This window comes from Triticum urartu, chromosome 7 (assembly GCF_003073215.2).
Source record: "Triticum urartu cultivar G1812 chromosome 7, Tu2.1, whole genome shotgun sequence".
Lineage (NCBI taxonomy): Eukaryota > Viridiplantae > Streptophyta > Magnoliopsida > Poales > Poaceae > Triticum > Triticum urartu.
The window spans coordinates 473398587-473415804 of record NC_053028.1 but is presented as its reverse complement, the minus strand read 5'-3'; the positions used below and the strand labels follow the sequence as shown (position 1 = coordinate 473415804).

General features: G+C 40.2%; 1 protein-coding gene across 1 annotated transcript; it reads left to right on the top strand.

The window, feature by feature from the left end:
• The first annotated feature begins 362 nt into the window (after positions 1–362).
• Positions 363–16684, top strand: LOC125525850 (protein virilizer homolog). Its single transcript, XM_048690854.1, has 28 exons — positions 363–717; positions 1814–1902; positions 3137–3260; positions 3676–4341; positions 4432–4803; positions 4891–4992; positions 5118–5300; positions 6467–6608; positions 6695–6876; positions 7339–7424; positions 7847–7895; positions 7970–8036; positions 8123–8604; positions 8707–8806; positions 8948–9081; positions 9199–9266; positions 9359–9578; positions 9709–9924; positions 10022–10174; positions 11092–11145; positions 11222–11433; positions 11517–11583; positions 12159–12475; positions 13496–13676; positions 13746–15161; positions 15262–16068; positions 16151–16222; positions 16321–16684. The coding sequence occupies exons 1-28, from the start codon at positions 643–645 to the stop codon at positions 16342–16344; spliced, it is 6660 nt and encodes a 2219-aa protein (XP_048546811.1). The 5' UTR covers positions 363–642; the 3' UTR covers positions 16345–16684.
• The last annotated feature ends 534 nt before the right edge of the window (positions 16685–17218 follow it).

The window sequence follows — 17218 nt, the reverse complement described above, 5'->3', positions numbered from 1 at the left end:
CTCAATGACGACAAAGGAAAGGAAGATTGGAGGCGTATAAAGCCGACGCCCATGCATGGAACAAACGAATCCGAACAATGACGTGGCAAACAGGATGCGCTGAGATCCGTGCAGTTCAATCGAACAACAATAACAACGTTAACAGGGAAAGGCTAGAAATCTGATGTCGGATTTATAGTTTTTTATTTTACAACTAATCATACTCAGATTTATAGTTTTATTTAAATAATCATACTCTTTTTTTTAGTTCCAATCATACTTCTTTTGTTGCTTTATCAACAGTCCAGGTCGGTAACTGCATGCAAGTCAAGCCCGTTTCGCCTGCTTCCCTTCTGAAAAGTGAAAACCCTTCCGAACCCACTAAAAAAAACCTTCCGAGCCTTCAGAATACCTGGTTCGTCCTCCTCCGTCTCGTCCCCCCCACACCCCACCCCACGCCGCCGCCGCGGACCGAGAGGGCCAAACAGGCCGCCGCACCCCCGCGCGGGCTCGTCTCACCACGGAGGCTGCGGCGACCCGCGTGCGCATCGCGAAGTCTCCCGTTCCCTCGTCCTTGCACGCTTCGGCGGACGCTAGGGTTTTAGCGCCCCTGCTTTCGCTCGCTCAGGAGGTCCCGTGTTGAGAAATATACGGCCCGCTTCGATGGGACGCCCGGAGCCGGTCGTGCTGTTCGCGCAGACGATCCTCCACTCTCAGCTGGACGAGTACGTCGACGAGGTGCGCTCCACCCCCCGTCCCCTCCCCTCCTTTCGTGTTAGTCCTATGCGATCTGCCACCAAATATTGGTACTGCCTGGTTAGCAGACGTTTGAATTGTTAAGCCGGCGGCTTTTAGTATCCCATGCGTTCCTTGGTGCACCAAACTGGCGCATGATTACATACTAGAATTTGTTTTATGCTCGACTTCCTTTTCCAGTATACCTGAAGCAATTCTATGAAATAACTATATCGACTTTTTCTGCCTTGAACTTTGGCACATATCCAGGCTTAATGAATCACGCATGTCTGTGAAGAAGTTCATGTGCACGGTCTCTAACATCCTCAGCAATGTGGCTCCACTTGTCCGTGTCCTATATAGTCAAGTTGTCACTAGCGCCAAACATATACTCCCTCCGTTCCTAAATATAAGTCTTTTTAGAGATTCCAATATGGACTACATATGGAGCAAAATGAGTGAATCTACACTCTAAAATACGTCTATATCCATCCGTATGTAGTCCATATTGAAATCTCTAAAAAGACTTATATTTAGGAACGGAGGGAGTAGTTAACATGCTGCACACAGGTGCCCACACGTACACATTATGTGGAACAGACATATTCAATGAATATATCGACCGGATAAACTCTTTGTGTGTCCTTCTGATATCGACTGAATGATATTAACCATGGTTAGCTTTGTAAATATTAGCAAAAGACAGGATCTTATTTGTAACCGTCTCATTTGGGATTCACAATCCATGCCCAAACAAAGGTAACAAAGTGTTCTTGCAACCACCAGCTATCTATTATATAATTAAGACAGAAGCCAAATAAGATACCACGTTCTTCCACATGAGCTAAAATAATATACATCGTTGATTAGTAATATTTACGGCTGAGATAACGATATTACGTTACATACAAATATTCTGGACAAGCACTATTTTGCACATGTTAAATCTAATTATATGTGCTTCAGCTATTCACCATTAGTGCTAAATATTACAGTTAATTACTGTCCTGAGAGAGAGTGAGAGGGAAACTCATTTATCTAATTAAGTTCAAATATATAACTTGTCCTTGAGTTCACTTAATTATGTTGCATCATGCAGGTGCTATTTTCTGAACCTGTTGTGATTACTGCCTGTGAGTTTCTTGAGCAAAATGCTGCTCCTTCTACACCAAACATATCTCTTGTTGGGTAAGAAAATTTCATCCTTATACTTTTTGCACTTGTGAAGGTGAGATCTGATATCAAAGTGTGTCCTGTGAAAGAGTGCCTCTGTACTTATTTGGCTGTTGTAGTTTATAAATAGTGTTTTTTTGGGCATGGCCATACCCCTTTGGCCACTCTAGTGCTTTTTCTTTGCCACGTTGGCCAAATCGTAGGCAAGCAAAACCTTGGCTAGCTAAAATTTTTGTGGGGTGGTATTTGGGCTCAAGGGAACACATCCGTGGGCTACTACTTATTTTCTGGGCCCAGATTCTTACAAGAGAAAATCGAAGATCGTAGCAATGTGGATTAGTTGAATGTAGATGTTGTAGGTGTTACCTACTTACATTGTATAACAATTGCAACTGTATCTAGTAAAGATTGAAAATTAGGCATCACTATAGTTACATAACAAAAAACTGTATTTTTCATTGGCACTAGAGTTAGATAACAAATGAAATGTGTTTTAGTTTCTAGCAGCGCAGTTGGCAGGAAGATTGCAGAGCAGTAGAGCTCAGAATATTGTAACTATGTTTCTAAAGTAACAGAATATATTAATCTTGATAATCATTATGGAGTTAGGTGCACACTAAAGTGTACAGAATCACCTGACAATGTAGTTTGTCCCATAATTATATACCATCGAGTCAATCAACGGTGCAAAAATAACTATTCCTCCGTCCCATAATGTAAGACATAGAAGAAAGTGCTTGATCAATCTCCGAACTTACATGGAAATGAAAGTGTGCATTATTATTGGCAAACAGGGAACACCATGCACTAATGTAGTACGAATGAAACTCGATGCCAGTTTGTGAAGTGTTTAATAAAATTGAATCTAAATAATATGCAACTTGGGCTCACAGATATGAATCATGTGCTTTTAATTACGTAACTTGGGCTCCCAGTGGATGTTGAAATGATTTCCCCTTGCACTATCACGTGAATTACTGAAAAGGTTCTACTTTTGATTTTGACATAGAAACATACCGGACAAATGCAATTTATTGATCGCCAATGATACTTGTATAAAAAAAATGTCCCTTATATCAATCTGAATATTCTAGCTCCCTTTAATTTAAGAGTCTTGAGTAAGCTAATTACACTATCCTGCAGTCGTGTGAAGACTTACGTGCAGACAGTTCGAAATGTATTAATATTCTTCTTCTGCCGCTCATTGTTGAGCTATTTTCCTTCATTAATGTTGTTTGTGTTATATCAGTGCAACATCCCCACCATCATTTGCTTTGGAAGTCTTCGTTCACTGCGATGGGGAGTCTCGATTTAGGCGCCTTTGCCTGCCTTTCTTGTATTCACACTCCTCGTCCAATGTGCTTGAAGTTGAGGTATGTCATTTGTTTTCAAGTTTGATAAATAGTCCTATCTTGTGCCTATATGTGTCTATCCTTTCTGGCCGCTTGTTGTATCTGGTTTTTCCATCTGCACTACTAAATGTGTGAATGCTATGCTTGCTATGAATTTATGTTAAATTATCAACTTGTTAACTGGAAAGTTTACAGATTTTAGTTGAATGGATACTGCCCCAGTTGCTTATGTGGTACACTTGCACATGCTTAATGACCGATGCTGCATGTCACTCCGTTCATTTTTTTCTTGCCTTTCCCCCCATGGTATTGTTTATTATTATAAAGGGGTAGTCTTCAGTTGCTTATGTTTGCCACATCTTTGTCTTGTTCATCCGTTCAGAGTTGGTCTGTTCTGTTGCTTGAGACATTTTTCTTTGTTTCTTTTACTTTACAGGCTATTGTAACAAATCATCTAGTGCTGCGGGGAACTTATCGCAGTCTCACTCTTGTAATTTATGGGAATACTGCTGAAGACCTTGGTCAATTCAACATAGAACTAGGCCTGGATCATTCTCTTGCCAATATGGTCAGCTCTCCGTCAGAGGGAAAATTTGAAGACCTTCCACCGGCACTACGTTCATCCAAATTCAAATTTGAAGAGTCATTATCTTCAATCAAACCATTGAGTTTTCAGTCCACAGATTTGGACTTGTCACTTGAAGTGAAGAAAATACTATATTTAGCTCTCAAAATGCACCAAATACCCAATGTGGAGAATCTGATCCCTGACCTAGGAAGTGCAGTTATCTCAGCTGTTTCAAAATATGTAACTAATTCAAACTGCATGCCACATAGTTGGAATCAAGACTTGGCAGATGGCTTCAGCAAGAGTAATCTTGATCCTCAGGAAAGTAATAATGTTCACACTGAAGCTAGCAATGAGCTGTTTGAAATTTGGAAAAATGTCCATTCTGTCGCTGCTACTCGTTTTGGTGATGATGATGTCTTTGCCATCGAATTGGAGGAGTTGCCTACGACTAAAACGATATTTGAGTTGTTTAACAGTAGTTTCCCATATTATAGAAACTGTTCATTACTTGATCTACAATGCCCTTCTCAGGTAATTATCTGATGCCACTTGATGAACTGTCATATGGATGTCTAATGTCTTAGATGATTTATCTATCTTATGTCATTTTTTTTGTTTCAGAATAACTGGTTGGTGATGTCCTTGAGTTTGGTTCTCCTAATATGCTCGTCGAAAGAGAGTTGCTTTTATTTTGTTGATGCTGGTGGGATGGAGCAAATCATCAATCTGCTTTGTTGGAAGACACCCAGATCTACAGCTACTACATTGCTTCTCTTAGGTATTGTTGAGAATGCTACTCGGCATGGTGTTGGATGTGAAGCTTTCTTGGGATGGTGGCCACGAAGTGATCGGAACAGTATACCCACCGGCAGCAGTGATGGCTACTGTTCTTTGTTGAAGCTTCTACTGGAAAAAGAAAGACATGATATCGCCTCTCGTGCTACATATGTTCTTCAACGTTTGCGTTTTTATGAGATACTATCTAGATACGAGGTTTGAATATTCTTAGCTACCCACTGTTCGATAAATCTATTGTTAGTGTACTCTCCAGATTATATGAAGCTTATGGTTGTGTTGCAGTCTGCCGTGATCAAGGTGGTTTCCAACCTGCCTTCTGATGAACTTCCCGCGGACAGAGTTTCTTTTCTTATTTTTGCAAGTAACGAGCTTGCCGAAATGTCGGTAAGTTTCTAGAACTGCTCTCTTTAGGAAAGGCCCCGTTCCGTACAGCTGCACATACACTCTGTTTTCCTCCTTGGAAGTGAAGCGGGTTAACAGTTATTTTATGATCATATTTCTTGATGCAGAAATTGATAAAGATATGTGGCCCTATTGAAGATCCTTCGCCAGAGGCTATTGCTAGAAGAATATCCAAGTCTAGTCATTTGGAAGATTCACTTTCATTCAAAGCAACAATTGGTCTTATAACTAATTCCAAGTACAGTTTCTTGCAATTTGACACCGATTCATGTTTGTTATCTCTTATCCAGGTAACATGGGATATGCACTTCTTGTTTTTCTTTGTGTATTCTTTACTTACACACGCTTTAAATCTTGATGTAAGTTGAACTAGCTCTTGTTGTCAATCTGCAAAATATACCATATTTTTTATGAAATTGTTTGTAACATGGCAACTTTGAGAAGGGCCCATGGAGTATGAAAGAAGTGAAGTTCCACAAATGGTCCACCTTTCATTTCTTATGATGTCAATATGATGTCTGGAATACTGTTGTCATTTGGGGCCGGGTATGGCCGCCGCGTCAAGGATAAGTACAGGCAACCGGTGGCAACTTGATCTTCAAGTCAGCCGAGGATTCCCCATCTCAGTCTATTTAGTTAATTCCAAGTTTGTTAAGTATGCCTTATCTCTTAGATTGGTTTAGACTGTCATTTTCATCTCAACTCTTTATAAGGAGAGTGCTAACATTGGAAGGTGATCAACTACCAATAAATATAAATGAAAGTTGTGCCCAACCATATGCATGTGACATTTATGCACATTTTCATTTGAAATTTCTTTTTGGCACAATTTGCTCCAATGTCAAAGAGGGCCAGTGATAGTGGCGCCGTGTCGCATTAGAACACCATGAATCCTTGATGGTTGTTGCCTCACATGTGGGAACAGGAGAATAAACACTGCGACGGGCTTAGCAGCAGCCGCAGCTTGAATCACACCTTGCTCTTCTCAGCCATGGTCATGCTGACACAGTGACCAATCGACTGCCTTGATACCAAGTGCCGTGTACCGCTAGTCATGATGGGGATAAACACCCATCAGTGGGATTTAAGTGGCGACAGCTTGACCTAGAGGGATGCTAGCTGAAGGAGGGCATGTACTGGTGGAGGCTGTACCACCTAGGTATCAACCCAACCTAGAATGCTACCACACACTACACGGAATCTCAAAGTCTGTTTTTTTGTTACAAATTTTGGCAGTCTCCTTTGTTTGTATGGACATCCACGACAGGCCAGTGAATATCACTAATATATAACATCCACACAGTTTATAACACAAGATGTAACTCCAAATACACATTTATTATGGGCATGTGGCTACTCTTGCTTGTTTTACACTGCTGGTTATCTTCTTGACGCTGAGCAATAGCTGCACTTCTGTTAGAAATGTGACTCTAGCTTTATGTTTTTTGTAGAACAGGAAAGAGGTTTTTTCCCTCTGTCAGCAGCCTTATTATCATCACCTGTAATGCATTTGGCAAGTGGGCCTGCTGCTGAAGTATTGATGGAGATCACATCATCAATTGAATCCATTCTCCTCTCCCTTCTTTTTTGTCGCTCAGGTTTGATTGGCACATTTTTAAGCTGGGATATTTTGAATCTTGTTTTTCTCACATTATGACTCGAACTCATGTTTTTCTGTCTCCAGGGTTATCTTTTTTGCTCAGTCAACCTGAAGCAACTGAGCTTATAGTTCTTTCTCTTCAAGATGGTAAAGATATGAATAAAACAGAATGCATAACTCTTAGGCATGCTTTCGTTCTTCTGTCAAAAGGATTCTTCTGCCGCCCCCAGGAAGTTGGAATGATTACAGAGCTACATCTTAAAGTGGTTTGTGCAGGCTCAATGCATCAGAATTATCAATTTTGCATTGATTTTACGATCTTTTGAACTCAGAGATATGAATATAATTACTAGGATGAAACTTGGAACTTTAAAGTTAGATTAGATTGGAATGTGGGGGTTGTTCTTCACCTAAGGAAATCTTTCTTCTAGCCTAGTTCTGTTCAAACCATTAATTATAGAGAAGTTCTCCTACATTGTGTACACTGCCATCTTTTGCATCTTGTTTCCACTTATTCTTTCAGCTGATGTTACCCCAACATGTTGTTAATTGTTTCATTCACACAGTACATGCTGTTACATCTACTTCTGTTAATATTGTTTAACTTACAATTGATTTTTCTAACTTCCGTTTTTTATATTTTGGTTTCTTTGTGAAATTTGTTTTTAACTTCTGTTGATGTGTTAACATAATTCATTTGATCAGACTTGAATTATTTTCTTCTGTAGGGAAGTGCTGCCAATAGGCTACTTGCAGTTCCTCCAAATTCTGATGAGCTTTTATGGGTTCTTTGGGAACTTTGTGCCATTTCGAGGTTAGTACTGAAGTTAGCGTTTGGTGGATAGTTTATGAAATTGCTTGTGATCTGGAGTTTAGTTGTGTAAAATAATGACGTGAGCGGCCAAATATTGACATTGTCTTTCGGTACAAAGTGCCTTTCTATAATTCTTATTTTTCAACTTATGTTTCTCTCTGAATAAACAAGGAGTGAGTGATATTGTTGAAAGTTTACTCAATAATTTTAACTTTATCCTCTTTCAGTGTTTTGCTCAATATCAATAATTTTGATATCCTAAGTAACACTATGATAAGGAATACTTAATTTGAAGTGTATTTATGAATTTTGAGATGCTAAGACAATTATGTGTGTCCACAAATTGGCGCACAAGTTATTTATTTTTGTATTATTGGTTCTAGTGTCCATATATAGCTTACAGAATCCATCATGTGGTGCAGGTCCGATTCTGGTCGCCAAGCATTATTAGCTCTTGGCTACTTCCCTGAGGTGTGTTTTGTTCGTTTCATTTGTCATTCTTAATGCAACTTGCATTGTGAGTGATATAAGTATTTCTGGTGTAGGCAATATCAGTTCTGTTGAGTTCCATCTCTTCATACAAGGATCTTGATTCAACCATGATTAAAAATGGTCAGTGGAACCATCCTGTACTTCTTGATATGTTGTCTGAGGTTCTGATTGAAGGCTTACATCTCTCCGTGACTGTCTTATCTCAGGAGGTTCTCCATTGGGTCTTGCTATCTTCCATTCAGCAGCGGGAATTCTTGAAGTCTTGGTTGCAGATTCAACTGCTTCATCCCTCAAGTCATGGATTGGATTTGCTGTTGATCTGCACAAGGCGTTGCATTCGTCTTCTCCAGGTTCAAACAGGAAAGATGCTCCAACAAGGTTGCTTGAATGGATTGATGCTGGTGTTATATATCAGAGAAATGGTGCTGTTGGGCTTCTTCGTTATTCTGCTATTCTAGCTTCTGGTGAAGATGCCCATTTTTCTTCTGGAAATGTGCTTGTGTCAGATTCAATGGATGTCGAGAATGTAGTTGCAGATTCAAATAATACTTCAGATGGTCAAGTCATTGATAATCTTCTTGGGAAGCTTGTTACAAACAAGTACTTTGATGGAGTTGCTTTGTGCAGCACTTCTGTGGTTCAATTGACAACAGCCTTCCGCATTTTAGCATTTATTTCAGAAGATAAGGTAAGCTCACCATCCTTTTTGTGTTCTATTTATTCATGACGTTTAATTTGGAGATAATTTGCAATGAATTATTCATGCCATCATTTTTTGCTATCGATGAAGGCTGTGGCTTCTTCCCTGTTTGAAGAAGGTGCGATTACTGTTATATACATAGTCCTGATGAACTGCAAGTCTATGCTTGAACGCTTGTCGAATAGCTACGGTGAGCACCTTGTGCTTTATTTGGATTATTATTCAAAAAATGTGATTATAGTAGGTGATTATATTGTCTTGTTCATGAAGTTGATTGATGTTTATATGCTTTTTTATGCTAAAACCATTTTCTCTCTTATTCTTCCTTTAGATTACCTTGTGGATGAAGGTGCTGAACTAAGTTCCACCACAGAATTGCTTTTAGACCGAACTCATGAACAAGCCCTTGTCGATCTCATGACTCCCTCTCTTGTGTTGCTGATAAACCTCCTTCAGATATTACATGTAATATGTTCTGTCCTATTCCTTGTCATGCTTTCAGTTTCAGTATGGCTTCAGTGTAAGCATGTAATTGCCTCAAGCTGCTCATATCAATGATCTTGGATGTATCCACCTTGGCAGGGAACAAAGGAACAATACCGCAACAAAAAACTTCTTACTGCTCTTCTGCGGCTACACCGAGAAGTCAGGTATTCAGATAGCCCTCTATGCATAGCAATTCCCCCTCCCCTCTCTCCTATTCCCCTATCTTACATAATATTTTGTTGTTGTATAATTTCAGCCCAAGACTAGCAGCTTGTGCGGCCGATCTGTCTTTCATGTTTCCTAGTTTTGCTGTAAGCTTTGGTGTGGTTTGCCAGCTTATTACCTCAGCACTTGCTTGCTGGCCATTGTATAATTGGACACCTGGCCTATTTCATTGCCTTCTTGAAAATGTTGAGCCTACTAATGCATCAGTACCATTAGGTCCAAAAGATGCCTGCAGCCTTCTTTGTCTCTTGGTAAGCCATTTATTTATGCTTGTATCTCTTGTATCCTTTAGATATCTACTTGTTTCCATTAAAAAAAGCAGGTGGCAGAATTGTAAGATCGGTACCGATTCTCATTTTTGTATGTTTCTTGTGCTTGAAGGGTGATCTTTTCCCAGATGAAGGCATATGGATGTGGAATGTCGAAGTTCCTTCTCTGAGTGCTATTAGATCTTTGAGTACTGCAACAATTCTAGGACCTCAAGTTGAGAAACAAGTGAACTGGCACCTGCGCCCTGAACATGTGTCTGTATTACTTGTAAGGTTGATGCCACAACTTGATAGACTTGCACGTGTCATTGACAACTTTGCTACTTCGGTATGTCCTGGATTTGTTTGTATCTGATGCTTTTTTCACTCCAAAGCAAATGACTTTTCACTATAGCAAATACTTATATAGCCATTGAACCACATAGGCCTTGATGGTGATACAAGACATGCTCCGGATCTTCATTGTTCGTGTTGCCTCTGAAAAGATTGAGTGTGCGGTGGTTCTTCTGCGACCAATTTTTATTTGGTTGAATGACAAGGTTGATGGAACTTCCCTGTCAGAGGGAGAGGTCTTTAAGGTATGATAATGTATAGGGATTATGGCTGCATAGCTGAGTGTTATTATGCGCCAGAAAATTGTCTGTTAAATAGATCATTCCGGTTACTGTTCAAAGTTCTGGAGGCAACCAGGTAGTTTCCTCATGAGAAGTGTAATTAATCCCTTGTTTGACCAGCTTTTAGTAACTAGCTAACTAACCTGCCGTTTTGACACTATTGTTGGAACCATCTTGTTTAGTAAGTCGATATTAGGTCCACACTGCTATCTTCTGATCCCAGCAGGTTTTGTTGTGTCCAACAAATTTGTAGAAATACTATTTGAAGAAAACTGACATTACATGACAATTGTAATTATAAAGCCCTGTGCGTTCAGTCACCAACAGAAATTGGCTGGCTAGTGTTCAGGTTCCTGGAACTGTGGTCAATCCTGGATTTCTTTTGTTCTGGAAGACCACTTTGTTTCATTTTTAGCGTTCATTTTTTCTGTTCTTGAGGTTTATATATGGTTCAAACTTCAAACATATTAATTAATCAACTCCATTGAGGTGGCGCTGAAAAACTGATTTAAATGCTGGCCTCATGCAAACAGAAGCTGGCTTGCTTCTGGAAAACTTGTTAGTTTCTTGGGGGGAACCTGACCTGTCTGTGGGTTTGTCCGTGTTTATTTCAGATGGTCCTCTCTGTAGTGCCCCCCTGTTCTACTATATATGGGGCATTTAACTCTGGGCCGGCATCGTTGTTGACTAGTAACAGTCCAGTAAAACTTTGGAACAGTAATTCTACTTGTGTGCTAGTTCTCGTAACACACAAGCACATTCCTTTAGTTACCGGGCACTTATATTTGGTTGAATGAGTTCTTCTTTTCCCCTAAATCTAGTTCTTCATTTATAGCCCTCAGCATCATCAATCTGAAGTTGTTTAATTGCATTGTTTCCAGGTGCATCAGTTACTTAAGTTCATTGCAAAATTGTCGGAACATCCAAATGGCAAGGTGAGAGGCTCTTTATTATTCATGACCTGTGTATATTGTTTCTCTCCTTTTCCTCTCTCATTTTCTCTTTATTCAGGTATTGCTATGGAAAATGGGAATTGCACGGGTTCTTAATAAGTTACTAAAGAACTGCAGCAACGCATCTTACTTGGAAGATAAGACGATCTCTGAAAGAGGAGCCTACAGAAGTGACCAACTTATGCTCAAATGGAGGATTCCCTTGTTCAAATGTCTCGCATCTATCTTCAGTGCCCAGCCATCTGGCAAAGAGCAGACTGCTATTGAAGAGTAAGCTCACAACTAGTAAACTATCTACTTCAGAATTACTTCATCATTTACATTTGAAAACTAATTATATTAACTCAAAGTAGGTCCTCAGAGAATGCTAGCGTTGAGGAGTGCTCTTCTATCATGCATCACCTCTTGCTCTTATGCCAGGTAAAATATCTTTCGTGTTATATATGATAAGATGGTTGTCGGATCGCTAGCGTTTACTTCTCTATTTGATTCTCAAGCTTAGGTCACTACTTCTGTAGTGAAGCCAGGATGTGGTCTGTGTTTTGTTGTGGTTTCTTTAGTTTTACTACTCTGAAAGATTGATATCAAGCTTTTGTAATGAAATACTATATGCTGAGAATGAGGACATGGAATGGTGATAATGTTTCTTCAGCTGTTACTTTCTTTTTCTTCTTCCTTTGACAGTGTTGTGTTGCTACTTACGATTTAAGAAACTGAGTTCCAAAATTTTGTGTTCAACCATTTTAAAATACCCTAGACCCTTAAAATACACATGAATTATGTCATATGTTGTACTTTAACAGACGGCTTTGTGGCAATATCTGAATAGCATATTCTCTGATGGAGAAGTGCTGCAGTTGATCAGTTTTTATTTAAATTTGATTCTCTTGTGGTGCATGTCATCCTTAATGCTGAAGTTATATTTATTCATGTTTCTTTTCATGTTTTTATATGGTTCATTTCAATACTCATCATGCTATAAGATGGTATGTCAGGTTTTACCAGTTGGACGGGAAATGTTTGCTTGTTCCATGGCATTCAAGGAAGTGGCTTCTTCCTATATATGTAGAAGTGCAGTGCCTTTGATATTTTCACAACTCCAAACTCTTAACCAAGATGATGAGGAGAAAACTGAGAGTGACACTTATGATGACCCACCAAATATGGATAACTGGCGCTGCTTTACCCCTTTATTGAAGTGCTTCAAGCGACTCCTGAAATGTGTTGACGCTAATAATCCAACAGATTATTGTGTAGAAACAGTTTATTCTTCTATACTTGGTGCTATTGCCCTTAGCCAGTACGGCGACAGGTAAACATCACTTCATGTTCTTATGAATATTTTGATAATACATGTGCAAGTATATCTTTGCAGTTTCCAATTTCCTCGGTGGCATGCAAATTGTCAAATGTTTATATAAACCATTTGCATGAAGCACTGGACTGCCTGCATTTAAGTACTACTCCCTCCGTCCGGAAATACTCATCGGAGAAATGGATATATCTAGAACTAAAATACATCTAGATACATCCATTTCTCCGACGGAGGGAGTATTAAATTCTACTGGCTGTGATATGAGCTTGTGGTCTATAGTGTGCAAGAAAAGGAAGAAATTAAAAAATACATGTGCAATTATATCTTTGCAGTTTCCAGTTTCCTTGGCTGCATCCAAATTCATCAAATGTTCATATAACCCATTTGCATGAAGCACTGGGTTTCCTGCATGTAACTACTATATTAAATTCTACTGGCTGTGATATGAGCTTGTGGTCTATAGTGTGCAAGAAAAGGAAAAAGTAATTAAAAAAGCTATTATATTGATGCTATTCTTTAAATTTCTTGACTCCATCAAATTCGTAATTAATCTTGAGGCATGCTTTGGGTTAAGTTAATCATCCACATAGGTGATTCAGATGATCTCCATGTTGGAAAGCTAACTACTAATCAGTATATTAAATTAATTGTTCACGGCCTCAGGCTGCCAGATATCTTGTTTATATGCAGAATAAATGGATTATTTCCAGATGTGATGGCAATTTGTTTTATTCTGATTTACTTTGTTGGCTGGTGATTTTGTTTTTCTCTGTAGAGTTTTTTGTATCTAACTGGCAATTGGTTCTTCATGTTTGTACTGTTCTTTTGAAGAGTAGATCTGAATGATAATAACTTAATACATCAGTTACGGTTGCAAATATTTTTCTTCTTCAAAAAGACCAGTATCTGCAACCGTGGATGCATTTATGATGTATAGCATTCTTACATCTTCAGTGCAGTTTTTGTATGGGTCAGGATAACATAATGAGGTACTTATATTGTTTCTGTTTGTTACAGTCTTGAGGGTCCCATCATATTGAGGTGTCTATTTGGGCACCCCTTTGAACGTAGTCTTGCATTGAAATCCTCTGGCGATAGTTTGGATGAGAGTACAGTTTTAGTGAAGACTTTTGAGGAGAAAATATCCCGGGGCTATGATCATTTGTCAAATTCTGTTGGAAAGAGTCTTCTAAATCAGGTATACCTATCATTACCGAATTACATTTTTTTGTTAATCTCATGTTTCTCATGGTGACGTCATTAACAGGTTCAGAGTTCCATCACATTACTGTGCTCTATTCTTGAGAATGCTGGCCTATTAGAAGATTCAGTGCAGATGGTTCTTGAAGGCACTTACTTGCCATTTGGAGTGGTTCGTTCTGTTGTCATGACATCTCGTCTAATGCCATCCCTAGCCAGTGTGTCTGTGAATCATGAGTCTGTTCTCTTCTTTTCAAATGCTTGGAAGGTTATTGCTGATTCAGAAGAACCGGTTGAGGGTGAATTTTCGAAGAGGCTGGTGTGGGAGTTGCCCGATTCTTCTCTCGACAGACAGCTAATTGCTGGTCAATCTGCTAGCAGAAAACTGGCATTAGGAGAGGCTGCAAGTAGACGTATAAAAGACAATCAAGCACCTGAACCTACTGGACAGTTTGGTCGAAGTTTAAATACAACTAGCGTCTCTACAGGTCATGCACGCAGAGACACTTTCCGTCATCGGAAACCAAACACAAGTAGACCACCTTCAATGCATGTAGATGATTATGTTGCAAGAGAGAGGAACATAGATGGTGCAAGCAGTGCATCAAATATTGTAAATTCTACTCCGCGCGGAACACTCAGTGGAAGACCTCCATCTATTCATGTAGATGAATTTATGGCAAGGCAGAGGGAGCGTCAAAATCCTGTGCCAGCCCCATCTGGGGATGCACCCCAATTAAAGAGTCAGACAAGTTTGGATGACAATGTCCGTGCTAAGACGGAGAAACCGCAACAACCCAAGGCGGATCTTGATGACGATCAAGAAATTGATATAGTCTTTGACGAGGAATTGGAGTCAGATGACAAACTACCTTTTCCTCAACCGGATGATAATCTACAACCGCCTGTCATTGTTGGGGAAAATTCTCCAGGTCCAGTTGAGGAGACAGAGGATCAGCAGAATGAAAAAAGTCCCTTTTCTCAGAGGAACGTACCTGTCTCAAAGAACAATGAGAGTCTTGGTGCTGACATATCTTCTCGGACAGCTATGCTTCCAGAAGCTAATGTTCCTTTGGAGCGAAAAGGTTCGGTTTCTAGCCCAGCCCCAGAGAAGAGTGCGTTCAGTGATCATGCTGATGAACCTGCATACTTTTCCTCTCATAACAAGCGTCCGGCAGAAGCACCTCTGCAACAATTGCGTCCTAATACTTATCAGAAGAGAAGTGCACATAAGTTGTCTGAGAGTTCTCTGTCATCTGGATCTCATGGACACGATCATAGGTTTTCCAGAAACCAACCACCTCTGCCACCAATGCCACTACCAACTTCTTCCATGCCTACACGAAGTCCTGAGTCAAGTCAAAGGAGGTCATCATCTTACAACGCAAGGGACAGCTCTAGGGATGGACCACCAGCTTACCCATCTAATTATCCTGTACAACCTTTTGAGGCTAGTATGCCTACCGCTTTTGTAGGGCTTCAGGTAATGGAAGACAGGTCTTTTCAAGCTCTAATTATGTCTCCATGTTGCTTTTTACTTGATGTTGCAATTTAGATTCTAAAATGTGAACTTCCATTTTCAGGCTCAAACTGAACATGCCCTAGCAAGCAACGGTACTTCATCATCGAATGCTCCTAATGCAGACGCCAATTTCTTGTGGAACAATTTTCCAGTAAATAGGGTCCCTATGGAGCACTTCAACTCTGGTTCATCTGCCCGACCAATGGCACCCCTTGCTCAACCTTATTCAACCCAACATGCTGCAATGAGCTCTGGCTCTCCTGCATCTCATCTGTATAATCAAGGCACTAGTGTTGTCCAGCCTAACCCGTCTTCATCTCTTATGAACGATGCAAATTTAGGCATAAATTCTGCGTCTGGCAGCGCAATTCTGTCCAATTTGTTGCCATCATTTGCATCACAATTTCTAATGGGTAGGCCTCCAATGTCTAGTCCATTCTTCGGAACATCTCTTCAACATGTTCAACTCTCATCTGGCCTTCCACAGAGTGGGTCCAATCCTCAGCCTTCTGTTTCTTCAATGCAAGCACGGCCACCTCCACCGCCACCACTACCTCAGCAGCCTCATCCATCCCAGACCCAGCAACATCTTGCTTCTCTTCAATGGCAGCAACACCAGGAGCAGCCTCAGTCGTATGCGCAAAATAGTATCCAGTCGCAGATGACTTCGCAGTTTCAGAACCAAGTTTCTGTTCCTCAGATGCAGTTTTACCCGAGTCAGCAGGACTTTGCGGCGCAAACGCTGAGACAAGCGGGTGAACAATCACAAGTTGCGAACCAGACTGCACAAGCAGATGGTTCATCTCAACAGCAGAAAGATTCGGAGATTGATCTGAGCCCCTTCTTCTCGTCTCCAGAAGCAATCCAGGTTATTTGAATTTCTACTTAAGCAACGTGCTAGAAAAATGGTCATTTGCCAATGTGTCTGACCACAGTTTTCCTTGTTATAGAGCCTTCTAAGCGATCGTGCGAAGCTTTGCCAACTTCTGGAGGCGAACCCAAAACTGATGCAGATGCTTCAGGTATATTTTGGTGCGCTGCTGCAGCAATAAGTTTGAACGCAATGGAGGCTGGATCTTCTATGGTCAAATGAAATCTCTACTCTGTCTTTGTCAAACAGGATCGCATTGGCGGCAGCAAATAGGAGGGTGGCGCCTAACTTTGGGTCTGCCTTTGGCTATGTTCTGTAGCGGCGATGGCTCTTCTAGTGAAAGAAGTGCATGCCTATGCCTATGTGCATCATTAATTATCCGTCGTTGTGTGTAATGTTAATGTTGTGACGTTAGTTTTAAATTTTGTAATCAATTTTGTCTGAGGCTACATGAATTCTCGCTGGTCATGATCAAGCTGCTGCTCTAGTTGGTCAGGCCGTTAGCCGTCCAGAATGCTGTTCGCTTGAATGCACAACTAGCCTGAGTATCAGGGCCAGTGTATTTGTCTTATGCTCGATCTCCCTTCCGGTATGCAGAGTTCCGTGAGATAAATCGGAAAGTCAATTTGGCTCCCGGAGCACATGCTCCCGGGCTTTTTTTTCTCTAAATGATCAATATAAATTTTTTATGTGTACTTAGTCACATCTAAATGTAACCTGCAAATTTTGAGGCAAAAAGCTTAAGCATTTTTTCTTGTGAAAAAAAAACAAATTGAACAGAAAAGTTACCCCAAAATGTCATCCCAAATTTGTTTTCTTTTTTTTTGCCGATGAAACACTGTTGTTCCATGCATGCTTGCAACACCAACACAAACATCTATAGAAAAAATCAGAATTTTTTGGAAACATTTAATAATATTTGTGTTACTGTTCACCCGTGAGCACCCAAAACGCCAGCCCTCGTATGTTCTGACAAATTTTGTAAATTAGTTATATATCACAGGCCTGTGGACATGCTACCTAACAACCCTAAGGCTGGGAAAGTATCTAGTGCTCCCAGGCTTGATGCTCCAAATGTCCGAAAAACATTTTTAAAATATTCAAAAAATTCTGAAAAAAATGCAGCAGATCGACGGAACATCGATGT